The sequence below is a fragment of the Nannobrachium achirus genome (assembly GCF_963921795.1).
Source record: "Nannobrachium achirus genome assembly, chromosome: 17".
NCBI lineage: Eukaryota > Metazoa > Chordata > Actinopteri > Myctophiformes > Myctophidae > Nannobrachium > Nannobrachium achirus.
The window spans coordinates 14,434,498-14,455,901 of record NC_137824.1 but is presented as its reverse complement, the minus strand read 5'-3'; the positions used below and the strand labels follow the sequence as shown (position 1 = coordinate 14,455,901).

General features: G+C 43.5%; 1 protein-coding gene across 1 annotated transcript; it reads right to left on the bottom strand.

Annotated features, from left to right (window-relative positions):
* Positions 1 to 148: 148 nt before the first annotated feature.
* znf711 (zinc finger protein 711) lies at positions 149 to 19,533 on the bottom strand. The gene is made up of 10 exons (XM_080745838.1): positions 19,415 to 19,533; positions 12,528 to 12,612; positions 12,273 to 12,383; positions 9,697 to 10,259; positions 8,241 to 8,484; positions 7,490 to 7,636; positions 6,614 to 6,802; positions 4,780 to 4,914; positions 2,306 to 2,561; positions 149 to 1,777 (listed from the first exon to the last, which is right to left on the bottom strand). The coding sequence occupies exons 3-10, from the start codon at positions 12,349 to 12,351 to the stop codon at positions 850 to 852; spliced, it is 2,541 nt and encodes an 846-aa protein (XP_080601964.1). The 5' UTR covers positions 12,352 to 12,383; positions 12,528 to 12,612; positions 19,415 to 19,533; the 3' UTR covers positions 149 to 849.
* Positions 19,534 to 21,404: the final 1,871 nt, after the last annotated feature.

Below are 21,404 nucleotides of genomic sequence, written 5' to 3'. Positions count from 1 at the left end.
GAAGCAAAATTAGAGTTACAAATGTTTAAAAAATACATATATTCAAAGATTTGCACAAATGTTCACAACTTTTCAAAAAATAGCAGATCTACAAGCTCGCAGTGCTGCACTCGGTGCCGCGCTGTGAGCTTGTATATCTGCTGTTTTTTCAAGAGCTAAAGTATAAAATAATTCCAGGTCTAAATGGGTTTAATGACACGATGGCATTTAAAAACAAACGTCGAAGAGTAAAAGCTGGTTAGAAAAGGAACAAAACGATACTAGTTGGTAGTGTGGAGAGAGAGAGGGAGGCTTGTATTCATTCCACGGTCGTCTCCAAAGCAGAACTGGCATCACGGTCACAAAGAAAGCACCACTTTCTAATGTTACAGGACACAGTCGTCAATTCTTGCAGCATTTTCAGCTGAGTGGATATAAAAATATAGAAGATTTAATTGAAACCCTGAATAATATATGTTCATAATGTGATTCCTCTGCAGCAAAACAAGACAAAAAAAAGTTACAGCTGTCCCACAACATGAATACACTTTCTTTTTTCCTTTTTCTTTCTTTTTAAAAAAACTGAATGTTTTCTCGCATCACTCGTAGGTGGAGGTGGTGGAGGTGGGGTGGGGAGGGGGTGTATTAGACCCATTTCACCCATTTCAACACAGAATGGTCAATTAAAATGTCGCTTCATCATCATCATCAGTCTACATCCTTTAATCCTGTTCTTAAAAGCCTTATTAGTTTACCTCTGGGGGTTGTGAAACAAATTTGCCAGGTACAGAAGAAGTGTGTGTGAACAGGCTATGTGCGTGCGTTGTGTGTGTAATGTGTGCGTGCGTTGAGTACATGGCGGCATGTTTTTTACATCAACATGTCTTTGTGATGCCGGGCTATATGCTGGCTCTTCTCCGAGGGCCTCCTGAAGCCCTTGGTGCAGTAGTCACAGCGGTGGGGGTAGTCCTTGGTGTGGATGGAAATGACGTGCCGCTTGAAGCCCGAAGCGTCCGTGCTGTTGTACTCGCAGTAATTGCACTGATAGACCTTCCTGCCGCTGTGCGTCTTCATGTGTTTCTTCAGCTCAGCCGGCTGCCTGAAGCCCCGCCGGCAGCGCTTGCACTTAAAGGGCAGGTCCTTGGTGTGAAGGGAGAGGATGTGGCGGCTCAGCGTGAAGGTGTCCACGGCGGTGAAGTTACAGTGCCGGCACTGGTGCACCTTGTTGCCCTTGTGCGTCTCCGCGTGCTTCTTGAGCTCCGAGGGCCGGTGGAAGCCCTTCTCGCACACGTCGCACTGGTGCGGGAAGTCCTTGGTGTGCACGGAGATGACGTGGCGCTTCAGGTCGCTGGAGTTGGTGCTCTTGTGCTCGCAGTGCGGGCACTGGTGCGTCTTGTGGCCCTGCACCATCTCTATGTGCCGCTGCAGCTCCCGCGCGTCGGCGTAGGCCTGCGGGCAGTGGCTGCACTTGAAGGGCAGGTCGGCGCCGTGCTTGCTCTTGATGTGAGTCTTTAGGTTGGACTGGTCCGCGCAGCGGAACTCGCAGTGCGGGCAGTGGTACGGCTTTTCGCCCGTGTGCGTCCGCATGTGCTTCTTGAGCTCCGACGGGTGGCGGAAGCCCTTGGCGCACTCCACGCACACGTGGGCAAAGTTCTTGCTGTGCACGGCCAGCAGGTGGCGGTTCAGCAGGCCCTGCTCGGCCGTCTCGTAGTCACAGTACTTGCAGTGGTGCAGCTTGGGCTCGCGGTCCTTGACGATGAGCTTGTCGGAGCCCAGCGGGCTGGTCTCGTGGTAGCGCCTGGCGTTAAGGGTGGGGGCGAGATATGGAAAAATACAATATCACGATATGTTTCCAAGCAGTATCACGATATCTTATCGAGCGATTCTTTTTCATGTTAGTTTTTTATGGTTATTTTTCAAGTTAGTTAACAGTACAACAACCACCTACAAGGTAACAAAAACTAAAAGAAAAAGGAGTTAAAGACCACTTAGACCAGTGGTCCTCAATGTGGGGTCCAGAGACTCTATGGATTCCTTTTGGGAGGTCTAAACTGACCCTCACAAGTATGTAACTCTGACAGTATACAAATGAAACCAAATGGACCCGTACCTTGACATTTTAAAGTTTGATTTGATAACTACCGATTTAAACCAAAATGCAATTTTAAATGAATTCCGCAATGAATCTCTGTATTAACAATTCAACAGGATTTTTCACAAGGCTCCATCATTGCATCAAAATATATACGATATCTCTGAAAAGGCATATCGTGGAGACATTGTATATCGTCTCAACGATATTTATCACAATATCGCCCACAGCTACCTGGCGTACTCTGTGTACTCCGGGGAGCGCTCGTTGCTGTGGTGGCTCAGCAGCTTGTGGCTTTCCATGTGGTTGTGGAAGTTGACCTTCTTGTTGGTGGTGAAGTCGCAGTCGGTGCACTGGTACTTCTTCTTCAGCAGGTGGTCGGGGTGGTTCTTCATGTGGCACTTCAGGAAGCCCCGCGAGCGGAACTTCTTCCCGCAGATGTGGCAGGGGTAGACGGTCAGCGGCAGGCCGTCCGGACCGATGATCACGGCTGGAGAGAGGAGATTAACCCGGACAAAGAGACGTTATTATTTTACGATGATGGAAACTACGTTTTAAAAGCAATATACAATTCTTACTTTAAAATGAACAGAATAGAGAACAGCTAAGGCCATGTCATTCCTTCAACAAATATTTCCAGCTTTGTTATCCGTTATTGTTAAAGGTGATACACCATGCATTTAAAAAGTATTTATATCATATTGTTTATGTACCAAAAACGTTTTTCAAAAGGTTTGAGGCTAAATTACCACTCTTGAATAGAGAGCCCCTCTCAAAACTGCATTTAGACACAGACACGCAATACAAACACTACAGGTCCTACACCTGAATTAGGCTACAGTATTACAACCTACTGTAACATGAAATATGATTAATTTGTAGGCTAATCCTAAAGGAAATATATATATAATAAGCCTCTTCATATAGCTCATTGTTCCATATAGAATGGTATTGGTAAGGGTAGCCTAAGCAGGGCTAGCAGAATCACCTATGATAAGATAAGATGTGTGGATAAGGAAGCGTTGCGACTAGTCGCTGCTGTCGCTCCCATGTCAACAGACAAACACAGCGCACATGGATTGCACTGACACAAACACACTGGAACAATTCAGAAGCACCTACGGTAATTAGAAAATATAACTAGTACACTTGTGTATGTTAATCTGACATTAGTAGATTGTTTACTTCTTGGGCATGCATTTGTGGCAGGTTATTTAACACATTTTTCTTTTCAAAAAAGGGAAATTCTTGGGACTATCGGGCCTGGTGGGGAAGGACATTAGCATATTCTCGGGACTATCAGGCCTAGCAGGGAATTAGTTAATATGGGATTTTGACAGCTTGCTTCTTCTGGTTTGGACCTGAAGGGCGGGGAGGGCAAATGCAAGTAGAGTGCCGTCGCTGACATCAGCGACGGCACCAAATCAGGACAGCCTGTTCTGAGAACCCGTGGAAAGCTTTTAACCTCTGCCTTCCCAAAAACAGAGAGAGACACAATTGTCAGAAATGGGACTTTGTGAGGATAGAAGGTGCTAGTGGGACCCCAAAAAAAGGTTTTAAAATAGGAAAAGTGAAAATTCATGGTGTATCACCTTTAAGGTCATTCATTTTAGTAGTCTTTTTGAGGACACCTCTCGTAGCTCCCTTGTCATCGTCATGTTGTATATGGCCTAAACCGCGACCACTTGGATACGACGCTGAGGATATTTTGGAAAAGCAACAACATCGTCTGAAACGGTATGTATCAACTTAAATATATATGTGTGTGTGTGTGTGTGTGTGTGTGTGTGTGTGTGTGTGTGTGTGTGTGTATATATATATATACATTTTCACTGCCTGTGTCATCAAACAATGTTTAGAGAAGTTGAACATTGTGAAAAATATACCAGTGAAGGATTATATTGTCTCTGTCTGGTGGAAACCTCCTATGTCTAAAACGGTTACTTTTGAGGATAAAAAAAAAAGATCCGATTTTCAAGTGTAAACCACCAGCTTGCAGATCTGATACCACTGTGTGGCACTGTAGTATGATCAACTAGGGCATTAATTTACGACAAATAAACAAAATAAGAGATTTCTGCCAGACAGCAACGATAATTAACCCATTTAGGGCCTAGAATTATTGAATGCTTTAACCAGTGAAAAATAGCAGATATAAAAGCTCACGCTTGTAGATCTGCTATTTTTGAAAAAGTCGTGAAAATGTGTCATTGAATATATGTATTTTCAAAGCGAACGTTTGTAACTCAAATTTTGCTTCTGGGTGGTCCATGGAACTAAATATTTTGAAATGGGGGTCCGTGGCCAAATAAATATCATTTTACGGGTCCTTCACATGAAAAGGTTTGAGCACCACTGACATAGCAGTCTCTCAAGAACAGACTTAACTGTGAAAAGGACCTTTTCTTTGACGATGGCTGGCCAGATTGCTGATATAGAAACATAGGTTTTTTCCAAAAATCTTAGAAGGATTCAAAAGACACTTATAGAATCGGGTCAAAATTCTAATTTTCACGATTTTTCAAAAATAGCAGATCTACAAGCTCGCAGCGCGGCACTCGGTGCCGCGCTGTGAGCTTGTATATCTGCTATTTTTTATATTTAAAGCATAACATATTGCGTCATAATGTGTTGAGGCCTAAATGGGTTAAGTATGAGTGTGATGTAAAATCTTGAACGGGAGTCACAGTGGCAGCGGCAGATCATACCAGTCTGACACTGCCGATTCTCTCCCTTCTTCTTCTTCTTGGGCTTGGGTTTGAGCGGGCGGTTGGGTGCCAGTCCCTCTCTGATCTGCAGAAACGGCGTGGCCGTTCCATTCTTCACCGGGTCAACGTTGTTACCTGCACAGACACACACAGCTCATCACCATCCGACCGGATGTATCGTAATCAACTCACGAAAGCTGCTCCAAGGGTTGTAAGCTAAGAATTTAAGTTTGTTCTATGTATTTTTTTTTTCTATGATACTTTTCATGCTATGAAATAGGGCTGGGCGACATGACTTCAAATCAATATCACGATTATATCTAACTTTTGTCTCGTCTATGATTAATGAAAAACTTATTTTAAAATGTCGTGAATTTAGCAGATCTACAAGCTCTGATCGGCTATTTTCACAGTATGTGTAGGCCGCCGTTGTAAAACAAAATATACAGGATTGAGTGGTTAAACAGAGTAATTGATTTACATTTTTTGTATAGATCTGTTGATATATAAGTGGGGAATATTCAGGTAAGCCTGTCACAATTATTACATAATCGCCTAATCGCAATTATTTGACATAATCGCAATTGTTGTCAAATATGTCAGTAATTTCTTTGTATATTTAGGTTACGTGTCATATCTGCCATGTGCAACTTCAAAGCCTAAAAGCCAAACAGAAATGTAATTGTCAATGACAAGAACACAGTTAATCGCAATTATTTGAGTGACATATTCAGTTATATATTCAGTTATTTGTCAGCTATTGATCCTAAATATGATCGGTTTCAAAACATTTCTGGTAAATTGCCCAGCCCAACTATGAACACAGTGTTACATCCAAGCCGTAATGTTCAGTTTTACCATAAGCCTTTGCCCAGGACACGGGCACAAACATCTTGTCTCTTAGGGGGTCGTCCTGGTCGTCCTGATCTACTACCACCTCCATATAGACCTGCTCAGCCATCTTTCTCTCTGTATCTACAAACAGTCACAGAGACAACGCCGTTTTAACGCCTACAACCTGACCTGGAGCCACTTAGCGGGACCTCCTGATGTCTGATGTTTGAGGGTTTTTGGATCACTCAGTAAGCAGTCAGTGGTGGACAGGACAAAGTACTACAACCCCCAGAAGCTTGAGTCAAAGTATAGATATAAAGACCCAGTCGAATGTGTACTTGGGTTACAAATTTCAAGGTACCGTTGTGCTCGGAATTATTCAACACCTCTCTGCAAATCTGGTTTATTGGCTAAATTCACAAACTGTCAACTGAATGAAATAAATGAATCATACAAGAACAATGTAAATAGCTAAAAAGTTATATTTGTAGTGTTTGTTTATTTTCAAATGCAATGCTAAAGGCCACTTTCACTTTTAATTACACCAGAAAACATCTGTAATCAACTGCAATCGACTTTAATAGTTGCATCAGATGTGCAAGTTTGGCATGACAAGAAGTTTGTTGACTTGTTGACTGTGATTAGAGCAGTTAGAAACATGGCTAAGTCTATTGTCAGAAAAGTTCAGAGAAGAGATTATTGCTTTGTACGAATAAAGGAAAAGGATATAAAATAATTGCAAAGACTCTGACGGTTCCAAAAGGTACGTTTTGAGCATAGTAGTTCACAGGTTCTAAGTCAAAGGAACAGTGGCTACACTAATAAACCTCATTTTCACTCAGAGGGGTCGAATAATTTCAAGCACAACAGTACATTTTCTTTTTAATATCAATGCATTGCTGTATTGAAATTTAGACATAAAAAAAGTGAGCTTGAGGAGTAAAAGCACTTCATATTACTGTCCACCACTGCTAATCCGCAGGGCCTGTTTCACACTTACTGGCATCTTCCTCGTCGTCGTCGGTACTTGGGCCATCGTCGTCGTCCTCCTCCTCTTCCACTTTGGGCTGGTTCTTCACGGCCATGTAGACCATCTTGTCCCGGCCCACTCCCAGTCTGCCCGACGACGCCGCCTCCAGATCAGGATGACTGTTGTGGTAATCGTCCTCCGTTATTACCTCCGTTCCTCCTGCAAAGACAGAAACGTGGGGGGGGGGGGAAATACATTCCATGAAATCCATTGGAGGAGCGCTGGTAACCGAGAGGATACTTAACTCACCCACTGCCCTATGACAAGTTTGACGGGTTTTAGAGGCTGTCCAATACGCCAGTGACGAGTTTGACAACCATTAGATTAACTCTAAAACAACTTTGATTTCCGATTTCAACTTATTAAAAGCACTTCAAACTGATTTCCGGATCCGGGCAGACAGGACACAACGGTTCTCAACGACCGCATCTGGTTTGTTTACAGAGGAAAAAAAATGGACGTAGCCCCAAGACGGCTGCATGGACTTTCCCAGAATGTTGTGCTCACGCGTGATACACGGCGTGCATGATCTCCAAATCACTTAACTGGCGGAGCCTACCGGGCTCCCCAACTACACCTCAACTTTCACTTCACCAAGTATTCCTTAAACTTTTCAGTTTAAGGAATTAAGGAGTTTAAGGTGGTTCTATTTTGACACACACACACACACACACACACACACACACACACACACACACACACACACACACACACACACACACACACACACACACACACACACACACACACACACACACACACACACACACACACACACACACACACACACACACACACAGCTTGGCCAGGTCGTAAAAACAATCAAGTCTAGATGATTCCACATGCCTAAATCATCGTCCGCCTCTGCTTTGAAGATGTAGACTTTGATGACTTCAGATCCATCCTCCTCTTTGATGTCCTCATCCTCCATGACCTCAGTGCTGATCTCCAGAGGCGTGTCTCCAATGTCCAGCTTCTCCCCGACCTCATCCACTGCAATGACATGCATTTTTAATCTGAGGTTTTTGCAACAGTATTCAAAATGTTGTGTCACCAAACATTACAACTATGCAATTGCATAATACATCACTAGCGACTTTAATAAGGTAAGTTGCATAACAATGCATTGTATAAATGCATATTGCAACACAATGCAAAGTTTGCAACTACACAAGCTGAGGAGAAAAAAAGGAAATGATCCCTTCATGAACTCCGATGCACATGGACTCTTCCGGGTCATCCAGGGATCACAAGTGATATTGTTGGTATAAGATACTCGAACTACGCCTGCTCGAAGGGAATAATTCAGTGCTTAAAGCACGGGTCAGCAGGGATGAAATAGAACTTAAATCGTCTCTGTCTGGAGCCAAAACCTTTTGCTTTTCACGATTAAAATTAAAAACCAGCAAAAATAGTAGATATACAGTACAAGCTCAAGTGCTTTGTGCAGCGTTCCAAGCTTGTAGATCTGCTACTTTAGCGGGACGCAGTAGTATGATCAAGTAGGGCGTTCATTTACGAAAAAACACAAAAAGTCAGAATATGAAGATCTCAGCAACGTTATATTGTATAACGTCGTGGCTAGCGTTCAACTCACAAGAGATCATGAGATAATCTTCGGAGGTGCTTCCGGCGTCGTCATCCTCGTCCGTCTGCAGGGCCACGGCCTCGGCTGGAAGCTCCTGGTGGTGGATGATGGTCTCGCCGTCGGCCTCCGTCACCATCACCTCCTGGGACACCAGCTGATCGTCCAGGGTGTTCCCTTGGTGCTCCGACAGCAGCTCTGCCACAAACACCTGGTCTGGCATGACGTGGTGGTGATGGTGGTGGTGCTCCGAGTCCTGCATGAGGTAGGGGAGGGCGATATGGTGATAGATATCGTTGAGACGATACTAATGTCTTCACAATGTGCCTTATATAAAACCTGCATTTTGGTCTATATCAGTAGTTCTCAATCTTTAAAATGTCAAGGTCTCCCGTTAACTCTGACAGTATCAGGGGTTAAAGCAAAAAAATAAAAACAAGACTGACAATTATTTTCAGACAATGTCCCAATATGTGATTTTTGAAACATGGCACACGCAGCGCACACCAATATTTGGGGTGTTTCCCTGAAATTCTGAACTGCCTTCACTGAATGTGTGTACGCCAATCCATGCTTCATTTTAAAGAAGTAGCTTCTGAAGTTCAGTTGTATTCTATGCTAGTCTGACCAATTCAAATACTCATATCTTGAACTTTTAAATGCTTTTTAGTTTGGAGATCACTTGACTAGCGTTTTGATGACTTTGTCATTCACGCCATGGCCATCGATACACCTCCACCTTAATTATTTTGCGGATCTGCACTGATCTCAGAAATAGCCCCTTTGGAATCCTCAAGACTGAAATCAGTCCCCAGGACTGAGAACTTGAACCCCTGCAGTATACAAATGAAACCAAATGGACCCTAAGGGTCCATTTGGTTTCATTTGTATACTGTCTGAGGTACATACTTGTAAGGGTCAATTTAGACCTCCCAAAAGGAACCTAGAGAGTCCTCACTGGACCCCACTTCGAGGACCACTGGTCTAAAAGGTGTGTTACTCCTTTTTCTTTTAGTTTTTGTTAACTCGTAGGTGGTGGTTGTACTGTTACGTAACTTGAAAAATAACCATACAAACCAACATGAAAAATAATTGTGATAAGATCGTGTATCGTGATACTGCTTGGAAATATATCATGATATTGTATTTTTCCATATCGCCCACCCTTAAGCCCTTTGCTGTATGAGTAAAACGCATTGGATTTGGTGTGCATGGCTGTGCGGAATCTACACTGCGGATCCGAAAAGGAGTCATAAAATGAGTCAATGAGTTTTTACCGCATGCGACAAGACGCACAAATCGAACTGGTTTCGATTAGAGAAAAGAACGCACGGCCGCAGCCACTTGTCGCACGGAGAATTCGGAGCCGGTGTGCATGAGGTCGTAGAGAATCATTGTTTTCTTTAAAAAAAAATGCAATAGTCCGTTTTGTCCGTGAAAGAACGCGTCTGTGTGCAAAGCCCTTTACCTGGATGAGGTCGGAGGTCAAGACGTGGTGGTGATGGTGGTGGTGGTGGTGGTGGTCCAGAGCCTCCTGTATGGCCACCTCCGTCCCTAGGATGTTCTCAGGCATGATGACGTTATGCTCCGAGGGCACCATGTCCTCCTCGTGGCCTTCAACCCCTTCAGCTTGCAGCTCCTCCACGTCCACTTCCAGGCCTTCCACCACCTCCGCCTCCAGGCCTTCCACCTCCACCTCTTCCTCCAGGCCCTCGACGACGTGGGCTTCCAGGTCCTCGACGTCCACCTCCGTCTCCAGGCCCTCCACCACCTCCGCCTCTAGGCCCTCCACTTCCACCTCGGCCTCTAGCTCCACCACGTGGGTCTGCAGGCCCTCCACCACCTCCGCATCCAGGCCTTCGATGTCCGTCTCCAGGCCCTCCACCACGTGCGTCTCCAGGCCCTCCACCTCCAGGCTGTGCTCCAGGAGAATGCCCTCGTCTGTCATCACGTCGGACAGAAGCATGCCCTCGGGCACCGACACCACGATGTGCTCGCCATCGATGTGCGCCAGGCCTCCCATTCCTGCCACTGCAAACACAAACACGTTCAGCGTATCAAGCATTCCATTCCAAGGATATTTTGCAATATGTGCAATTTAAAGGACAACTTTGGTTTTTTACAACAAGGGTTCATATTTTAGATTGTAATTAGAGAAAAGAAAAAGTGAGTGTGAAAATGTTTTCATTTGCTTTGTTCTATTGTTTTATCGTGTTTACCGTGCTAAAATGTGGGGCATGCGTACGCATGGGGGCATGCGTACAAGTGGCTAAAGTAAGCAATTTACCCCGAGTGAGAGGACATTATGCTCTCATAATGTCCGCAGTGAGGGTGTTATCGGACGAGGCGCAGCCGAGTCCGATAACACCCTCACTCAGGACATTATGAGAGCATAATGTCCGACCCCGAGTGGTAAATAGCTTTTCTACCACTTTTTCCCGTATACATGAAAGAAAACACATAGTTGTAACTTGCAAGGATCTTAAGTTACAATCATTATTGCCTATAAAACTTCCGCCAGACAGCAGATAGTTCCACAAACAACATCTTCTACTCACCAACAGATGGCGCCAACTCCATACTAATCCATGCGTCTAGCTTACAGCTAAGCTAACGTCAGTTAAAAGCACCGTTCCGGCCGTAAATAGAGGCTGTTCGCTTCCAGAAAGGCATAGGTTCAGAGAAAAGGGGCTTTAAAGTTGGCGGATTGCATTGGATCCAAATAAATCGGCGACGATAGTACGCACGTTAGTAAACATAGGACCGCTGCGACCTTCATTTGTTGGTTGGGGGAAAGGTGTTCCGACTACCTCCTGAAGTCCCCGGATGTACACTGAGGCGCATTGATCTCGGACAAGTCCTCACAACTTTGCGGCAGTTGTCCTCTCATAACCTCCGGAATTTAGCCAATCAGAATCCAGTATTTGAACACGTGACTCGAAAAAGTGGTAGAATATGTCTTTTTAGACACAATAAGCCAGCAGTTTCTTTATTGCTATTTACAGTAACACTTCTAGCCCCCATAAGTCACATCTAACCATGAAAGGTTGCGTTGTATCTTGGGAATGGACTTATTCTGTGTAAAATGACATATTTAGCCACTTACCACTGAAATAAGAATCTCTAAAACAATAGAAAGAAGTAAATGAAATCAATTTAACACTCATCTTTTATATTCTTTAATTACAATCTAAAATATGAACCCTTGTTGTAAAAAACTAAAGTTGTCCTTTAAGTTGAAGTGCACAGGTAATGATAAAAGAACTAAGACTACTACTAAACAAGACTACAGATGGAACTGGAATAATAACACAGGGAACATTTATAAAATTTGAATTTAAGTTGATTAAATTAAAAGGAGAATTAGTGTGCTAGAGTTTTAGTTTTTCATTCAACAATGGTCTACAAACTATTTGAGTTTATGAAAAGATAATTCTCTGTGCATCAACTTAAATCAGGGGTCTTCAACAGGGGGGCCGCGACCCCTAGGGGGTCCTCAGAGTTAGTACAGGGGGCCGACAAATCTTTGTGTGATAGGATCATTCTTTTAAATGAACAACTTGAACCCTCGCATCCATATTCTGAAGAGAACTTTAGCCAAAAATAGCCGATCTACAATCTCTCAACGCCTCGAGCTTGTAGATCGGCTATTTTTGGCAAATAACTTTGGTGTAGAGGTAAAAAAAGAGCAGACCAAGTACAGAGTGAAAGGTCAAATTTACTAAGTAAACGATCAACGATTTAAGCGGTTACATGTCTGAAAAACACATTAACACAAATCCAACTGATGACAGTGCTGTCAAACAAGTCTATGAAAATCTGCAACAATATTTTATACAATATGTAGTAGGGGGTCCCTGCTTTATCTCAGTCTTAGCTAAGGGGTCCTTGGCCTGAAAACGTTGAAGACCCCTGACTTAAATAATACTTGCGGGTGACTTCCTATTAAATTAAATACTCTACTATTGCAAAGCACTGTTATTATGATGAAAAGCGCCGTTCACAATGAGACGGTCGGTCACTCGGTCTACTTTGTTCACCTACCAAGATCTTGCATGATCATTGCATGGGGCATCTTCAGCTCCTGCGTGTGCAGCTCCAACACCCCCCCGCCTTGGTCCATGTCTTTTTTCCTCTCTCTCCCAGAAAAGAAGACTGAAACATGCAGCATGGGACTTGCATTAATAGACAGACACTTCTTTCAGTGCGTGTGTAATTCAACATCAATGTGACAACAAGGACTGACCAGACCGACTAGTCAGGCGGACCATGAACAGACAGACAGTTCAGCATGCATACCTTCACATTTGATATGCCAAGGCGCTGCAGAAGGAAACCCGTAAGGTGTTAACGGCACTCCCTTCCATCAGCAGTCATCATAGTCCTGTATGCAAAGGAAAATACGGAACATGTTTGGCATACATTTAGAAAAGAGAAACGGTCTAATAATGGCCTAAAATAGGGCAGGGGTTTTCAAAGTGGGTGACGGGGCACCCTGGGGCTGGGGTGCCGTGACGGCAGTCCAGGGGTGTCGCGATATCATTTGATAATATTTAGAATTTATTTGGACACAAAATATTTAGTACAATTTTAAACTTGAAGTACACAGTTATTTTCAGTCAGTTATACCAAAATGGCTATTATCTCAACGTTTTCCTCGCAACATAATCACTAAAATATCGTCAGGCAGAAACCTCTGTCGCACAAAACTAGTGAAAACAGCCGATCTACAAGCACACAACGCCTCGCGATGTGAGGCGTTGTGTGCTTGTAGATCTCCTGTTTTCACTAGTTTAGTACATTTTATTGCGACCGTAGGTCGCATTTACTACCAAAACCTCTACCGGCTGTCTGTGAGTGAGTGAGTGAGTGAGTCAGTGAGTCCGTCACACTTTTGCCCTGCTCATATCTCCACAACCGTTGCCCCCATCCATGCCAAATTTTGCACACACACTCCTTGACTGCCAAACTACAACCTCCAAGGACCCCCGGAGCCCCAGGGACCCCCAGGTCCCTGGGGGACCCCCAGATGTAAAAAATGACCAAATGTGCAAAAATGACCAAATGACCACCCCAACGGGGCTGCTCGCGGGGAATTCCCGGGGACCACCGACTCCTGGTGCTCCAGAACGGATGCAAAAGTGGTGGCGCCCCCAGTGGAGGACCCCCTGCCACTGCAGCGCACATAAAATGCCGTAACTCGGGCTAGGAGCGTCCGGGAGAGCCGGGGCCGGTACCTATTCGTCCGCCAAGGCAACGCGGAGACCCCACCCCTCATTTCTCACATGGCCCTATTCTAGCGCCACCTTCAGGCCGATTTTTAAAACACATTTTTGGACACTGCTCCTACAGTTTTTGCCCTAAAATCACGAATATCACTACACAGCATGTCTACACTCATGTCATCAACATGGATCAGGAAGATTTTGAAAAAACACATTTTTGCCCTATTTGTGGAGATAAGCCACCTACGGTACTTATCTCCCGATTAGGGAGTCTTACTGGTAGATAGTTTAGTGCATCTTGTAGATCTGCTGTTTTCTCTAGTTTAGTACATTTTATAGATGATAAATACAAAACGAACGGTTTTGGACATACAAGGTTTCCACACGACAACGATATGCTATGCTATAAATATAAGGTGCTGGGAGTGAAAATTATAATGTAGGTGTGCCTCGGATTAAAACAATATTTATGGGGTGCCCTGAGACAAAAAAGTTTGGGAACCAGTGGTCTAGGGGTAGAGAAACCGTCATTAGAACACGTAGGGTTCCCGAAGGGTTCCACCCAGTTCAATTACAGGCTCCCCCAGAGTTAGTGTCGAAGGGTCCTTGAGCAAGACTCTGAACCCCTAGGGAGCAGGTTGGTGCCTTGCATGGTTTCCTCCACCATCAGTGTATGAATGTGTGTGTGACAGGGTGAATGTAGTGCACAATCTATGTAAAGCGCCTTGGATAAAGGCGCTATATAAATGCACCATAATGGCAGGGCTTGCCTGCTCAACCTTTAACTACGGATAAAAGAAAGCTGCACAAACAACAAAGGACATCTTTATAAATGCTTATAAATTCTAACAACTAAGTAACAAGGGTGCTGCACATGAACAATGTTTGTGCAAATAGCCACTGATTCTTTTATTTTCCCACATGCACAGAATTTCAACTATGACCCAACTCTAAAAACGTCTCTCTGTATACGTTTCACTTTCACCATACTGTCAGGCTGTCCTGGCTGGAGATGGTTGTTTTGTGATGCCATGCATATAGCAGTATGAGCTGTGATTGGTCTACTTTTGAAGGGGCAGACATACAGTATATTGCTGCTGTCGGGCTGAACCCCTTATTTCAACTTTCCTATATATTGTTTTGTAAAATCAATGCCCTACTTTGTCATAATAAAAGCAAAAATAGCCAATCTACAAGCTCACAGCGACGTGAGCTTGTAGAGTGGCGTTGTTTTTTTAAGGGAAAATGAAAGTGTGGTTAAAGTGACTCATGCTTTCCAGGTCTAAATAGGTTAAGTGCATCTGTGGGTTTTATAAATGAAACAATGACAAGAGCTTGTGATTAAATAAGTGAATAACTTACACTGGAACTATTGGAACACAGCTTTAACAGAAGGAACCGTTTTGGACAATGGACATAAAAGGTTTCCACCCGACAGTGATGCTATACAGACAGACCAACCATGTTCCAGCTGGCTTAGCTAACAACCACGCTGTAAAAATGACAAATAAAGTAGGAGCAGCCACTTAATATCAGCTTACCCTTGCAACGCATAACACTGGCTGATAACAGAAAGAGAAACAAGGGTAATGCTAATAATGAGTGTGGTGTGCATGCATGAAGAATGCAACCCCTTGTTAGTGTTAAGTATGGTGTCGTAATACAGAGCCCAGGATTAATGACACTTAAAAGCTGCAATCCATTACATAAGCTTTATGTCCTATTCCGGCGGACAGGTAATTGTAACATGGGATTCGAAGTTTGAACCCCATATCTACCGCTCATGCAGTAGATGAGGGAAAATCTTTTGGCCTTATGAGGCAGGGCACCTTGTGTCAACTATTAGGTGTCCTACTCCTACTCCTACTAGTGAAAATGTCTAAATCAGGGCTTGACATTAACTTTTTGAGGCACTTGTCCTTTGGACAAGTACATTTCCCATTCACTTGTCTGGGGACAAAAGTAAATTGTTGATATTTCTTCCTTAAATGCATGCATAGTAGTTTCAGTCAGACATTGAAATAGAATAAATAACTGATAACGACCCCCTTGCTCCCTCCACCCTCCACTCCATAGTGGATAGTCCATAATCTGCACACAGTACAAAGCTGCAAGAGCGTCACAGAAAAAGTGAAACCAAGAGCCACTTAATAGTCCAACGGACAATTACATTTTTAATGAGCTTGTCCGGAAGGATTTATTACTTGTCCCGGACAACAGGACAAGCCTAAATGTCAAGCCCTGTCTCAATGGAAGAGTGGGGAGACCACACCCAACCACTGAATGTAACAGTTATGTTGTAATAACTACACATTGGTCACCTCAAAAATAACGTTTTAGTCATTAAAATAAGTCCCAGATTGAAGCTTTTAACATGTGTATCTGGCTTAGAACTTGACTAACCTAGGCTTTATGTTAATACATAATGGTGAGTTTTTCCAATTCAGAGCTTTTGGGGGCAACGCTCTCGACACAGAACTGAAACACTAAACACAAGTTTCATGTCAAATTTACCCATGTCCCCCTCGAAATAGCACACAATTCAGTTTAAAAATATGCCTAGTATGTGGGCCTGTTTTCAATAACTCAACATACTCCTGCATTATGTGCAATTTGGAAACAGGTGGTACGCAGGACCATTGAGTGATTTATCACCTGCACTGAATTTCTTGACAGAAAGAAGCTCATAACATGTCTATGGTGGATTTGTATGAAACAAAACCTTTGCAGATAGAAAGAGGAGAATTCAAGCTTTCCATACAGCTGCAATGTTGGTGAGTTTAACGTTCAGACGCGTGAATCAAAACAGCACCCCGGTTTCGACAATGGAACAAGGGGGGAGCGCTTGTTTTCGGTGGAGATGACGGAGGCACGCCGGCGTTATATTATAAACACAATCTGATCTAGCAATCATGACAGGCTATTTATTATAATCACTAATTCACTATGAAGTGTCTTTAATTATAATTAAAGTAAAAATAGTCAAATAACAAACAAGGACAAATTGTTCTGCCCACCTTATCAAACCAAAATGCATAAACTACTGTAAATGTAGGCCTATTATAACTATGATAATGGTTCTTATTCTTAATTAGTCCCAATTATTAAGAATAATACTTGACCTTATAAATATAGAATGTTTATGATTATATATGTTATGAAACATCGCATAGTCGAGCGTTGCGAGTCTGCGACGGTCGCATGAGCCGACTAAGCGTCGTTACCGGCTTATGTGCCGTTATGGTCAGAATAGTAAATCTTCATCCCCCCGAATTTCGTCACCTCCGCGCGGTCCAGGCGGACACAACGGAGCGCTCCCTACCTCCGGTTCAGCCAATCACAAGCTTCCACTGGCGATACCGGGTTGCTGTTTTGATACACACCGTTCAGACAGGACTTTTCTGTTTGGATGTATGGGCTGTAGGGATGGGTATCGTTCACCTTTGAATCGATGCGATACCCTTTTCGATACCATTTTCGATATTTTTTATTTACTTTTAACTGCTCTACGGCTGCTGCGGTAGAGCAGAGGTGATGATGATCACACAGTGTGGCGGAGCGCAGAGTATAGACGTTGGATAATCATCATAATAATAAACATTATAGGCTATTGTTGGCTATTTTCCACAGTAACGAGTGTAGCCTACTAAAGCAGTCATTAAACTCTCAGTAGCCCAACTGTTACAGATGCGACCGACCAGGGGTGCGTTCCAGAGTATCGAAACAAGGTATCATTCGTTTTTACGTGAACCGATACCCGATAGAATCGACGTCATGCAATCGATACCATTAAAAGTATCGCAGACGATACCCATCCCTAATGGGCTGTCAAGGGTTGGTGTTGCAACTCTAGATTCCAACTCTAGATATTAAAAATAGAACCTAAGAGTTGATTTTTAAGTGACCCCTACATGCTCACAAGTCGGCTTATATTTGACAATTTGGCCAATGTTTAATTTGTCATTTTAGAGCTATCAAAGTCCTTAAATTGGCACTTTAAAAATGTGCAGATACCCTTTGTACACTTAAACTTTATGTTGTTTACTGTTGAGTGAGAAAACAATGTTGCACAGTAAGTTACTCATCTGGAGACCCCCCCAAAATTATTTGGGGACCCCCTGGGGTCCCGACCCACAGGTTGCGAACCACTGGCCTCAAACATCAAACTAGGGTGTCCTTGAAATTGAAAAGTTTGAGAAATGAAGAATCACTGATTTAAAGGGTGTGTGAAGTGAACTTCCTTCCTCTGCCCAGTGGCTCCATCCTGTGGGGAGAGTGTTTTCTGCTGGTGTTTCAGTCCGAGTAGTGTATCAAAGTGTATCAAAGGGTGCGTTCGGAAATGCGCACCGGTTCTGGTTAGGGTTAGTTTTAGGCATAGTTTTACTGAGGTTAGGGTTGGGTTTAGGCATAGTGTTACTGAGGTTAGGGTTAGGTTTAGGTACTCACTACACTGAGCACACAACCGGTGCGCATTTCCGAACGCACACTTTGATATACTCGGACTGAAACACCAGCAGAAAACACTCCTGTGCGTTTTGGGAGCTACTACAATGTAGTAACTACATGCTCCTCCACCAACCTGGAGCAGCATCATCATCCATGCATGTACTTTGAGGAAGTTAATGCTGTTGCCCAATGCCATCAGAGTCAGATAGATGTCTGTTGGCAGGAGAAAGACCCCTCAACGGCTGCCTGGGGGACTGGGACTGATACATGTAAGCCAGAACCACTTTGTTTTGTGTTTTTTTTTTTTTTTTTTTGGGGGGGGGGGGGGTCCAAATGGGTCTCTTGCCGGCCAATAATGGCAAAATAATAGCAGTGGCTTTAAAAGAGGAACAGGAGATACTTTTGTAATTTAATATTGGGTATTTCATCATTAAACACTGTTCTTATAAAAACCCAATCGTCTTCCTTGCTATTCGTGACTCTTTACACTTAAAAGCATTCATCAATGAATCAAGACTCCAAGCCAAGACTCTCTGCTGCAGCAAAACACATGCCCCGAATTTATGACCGCCAATGAAAGCACTGCAAACATTATGCAATGAAAACAGCAGCCTGGCTAGTGGTGCCAGTGGTGGGAAAAGTACTCAATTTTTTACTCAAGTAGAAGAATCAATACAGCAATGTAGACATACTCAATTCAAAATGTACTTGAGTAAAAGTACAAAAATATTGGCATCAAAATGTACTTAAAGTACCAAAGGTAAAAGTACCCAATATACAGAATGTCCTATTTCAAGTATTCAAATGTATTAAAAATCTTTTGAAAATAGCAGATCTGCAAGCTCACAGTGCATTCTGAACTCGAAATGAATACAGAGCTGAAGTGGTTAATGTATGTTTTGCAATAATAGTCAAAAAGTAACTAAGGTTTTTCAAATAAAATGTAGTGGAGTAAAAGTACAATATCTGGATCCGAGATATAGTGAAATAAAAAGTATTTTAAATTGGAAACACTCAAGTACAAATACCTCAAAATTGTACTTGAGTAAATGTACTTAGTTACTTTCCACCGCCCTGCCCCCCTCCACCCCCTCCCCTCCCCCACACACCCACTGATGCTAACAGCTAGCCGCCCAGGCTAACAGGGCAGCTTCCCCCGCCCGGCGCCATCTTGTTTAGCCAAAATAGCTAGCATATGCAACACGAACAAACCGACGCCTCGCCGCTATTCAAACGGCGCTAACACCTCAAAATGCACCCAGCACGATGCAAAACACACAAAATAACAATAAAAAATAAACCAGCCCATGCTATCTTTGTCTACGTGTGTTTTTCCACCTTTTTATTCGACGCCACAGCACCCAGTCTGGGGCTTTGCGTCGCGGCTAAAAAGCTAGCGTGCTAACGCGGCTAGCCCGCCGTTATCTTCCATGTTGTTTTGGGCGCTCGGGCTCAAAGAGGCCCGCTGCGGCCGACTGGGCCCCCGCGCCTCTCACGGATTGCGGATAATTTTACCTGATAACGTAGTGTTCCGAGTGTCGCGGTGGTTTTATCGCCCCTGTCGGCTCAGTGTGTTGTACTGGGGCTTTATTTTGGACGGTAAGCTAAGTGCGGCCTGCTGGTTTGGATCCCCGGGCGCTCTTTGCTAGGCCTCGGCCAATCAGGTCGCTTCCTGACAAACCGAGGCGCACGGAGCGCGTCCCATGGCCCGGGCGAGCGGCGGGCGCCGCGATTGGCCGGGATTGGTTGCCCGGGCAACCAAGTAACTGCTGCGCCGGTTAGGTTTTCTACTTCCAGTCCAGATGCCGTTTGTTCGTTTAAAAAGAAACTCTTTTTTTTTTTTTTACTCAAACACAAGTCAAACATGAGTTTACACAAGTCTATAATAAAGGGTCTTTACAAACGAATGTATGTTTTACTATAGACTGGAGTTTGGTAAAACCATGGGTAAAACTATACATTATATTGGATGTATAATAGCCTACTTCTGTTTTGTTTTAATGGGTTTTTAATTATTAATGTATGAATAATGCCTCATTCACACTACAGATATATAGTTGAACATTTTGCTTTGTAATTCAATGTAATCTCAATGGAAACCAGCTTTAAAGATGCAGGAGACCCTGAAAACGAAACTTTGAAAGCTTTAAAGCTGGTTTCCATTGAGATTACATTGAATTACCAAGCTAAACGTTCAACTATATATCTGTAGTGTGAATGAGGCTCTATGTTTTATCTTTAGTTTTACCCTGTTGAAAGCATAATTTATGGATTGCAGTGCACCATGTTGTAGGCCTACTACTGTCTCATCTGTCTGGCTGCAGCATAATGATAATAGAGTATTCCATCCATATTACATTTTAGGCTACTAGCTGTCATAACATTGTATCTGCCTCCGTTTTTTCATAATGTATGTGTTAATATATAGGCCTACAGATTGGTTAAATTACAGTTAAAAGCTGGTGGTGGTCATCATACATTACATTATATTGGATGTATAGCCTACTTCTGTCTTGTTTAAAATGGTCTTTAAATTATTGATGTATGAATAGGTCTCTTTTGTTTTACCCTGTTGAAAGCATCATTTACCATGGTGTACTGTCTGGCTGCAGTATAATGATAATAGATCGAATATTCCATACATATTTCTAGCTGTCCTAACATTTTATCTGCCCCCTTTTTTGTACTCGTAACTTGCTGCCCACCAAGTAGATTAACGCGATAACGTGGATAGTGTGTTGTCCCATCGACATTTCAAATAATGTGAATCAACGTCAATTACACCGTTATTACGAGATTGTTCTGTCATAATTCGGCAATGTACTAATCATGTTGTCAACGCTCAGCAGCAGTTGCCGGGCAACCAAATAGCCAATTAGTATTGCGATTGTTCCTCCGGGCAATGGGATGCGGCGTGTAGCCACTCCAGATGGAGGGCGGGGTGGGGTGGCCTCGTTTAGCGCTGATCCGGCCCGACTATTTGCGTCATGCACGGCAGAACACAGCATAACAGAACATAACAGAACACAACAGATCAGAACTCAACTGAACACAGCAGAGCATAACATAGCAGAACAGAACAGAAGAGATTCAGCCGAACAGAACAGCAGAACAGGACACAGCCGAAAAGAGCATAACAGAACAGATTCATTCAACCGAACAGCAGAAGTGAACAGGACAGGACAGGACAGGACAGGACAGGACAGGACACAGCAGAACAGAACAGTGCAGAGCATAACAGAACACAACAGCAGAACAGAGCATTTAGAGCAGGGGTCTTCAACAGGGGGTCCGGGACCCCTAGGGGCTCCTCAGAGTTACTACAGGGGGTCCTCCAAATCTTCCAATCCATTTTATATTAACAACTTGAACCCTGATGTCCATATTCTGAGATCTGTAGCCAAAAATAGCAGATCTACAAGCTCACGCTGCAAGGCGTTGTGAGCTTGTAGATCTGCTATTTTCGGCAAAGAAGTTTGGTGTAGAGGGGAAAAGAGCAGACTAA

Bases quoted from the DNA above. Each gene is read 5' to 3' on its own strand.
- znf711 (XM_080745838.1), bottom strand. From the start codon at position 12,351: ATGGACCAAGGCGGGGGGGTGTTGGAGCTGCACACGCAGGAGCTGAAG. The intron at 8,485-9,696 runs GTAAAGGGCTTT...TACCTCATGCAG, and splicing joins TGACCTCCGACCTCATCCAG to GACTCGGAGCACCACCACCA. The intron at 4,915-6,613 runs GTAAGTGTGAAA...GTGTCTGTGCAG, and splicing joins CGACGACGAGGAAGATGCCA to GTAACAACGTTGACCCGGTG.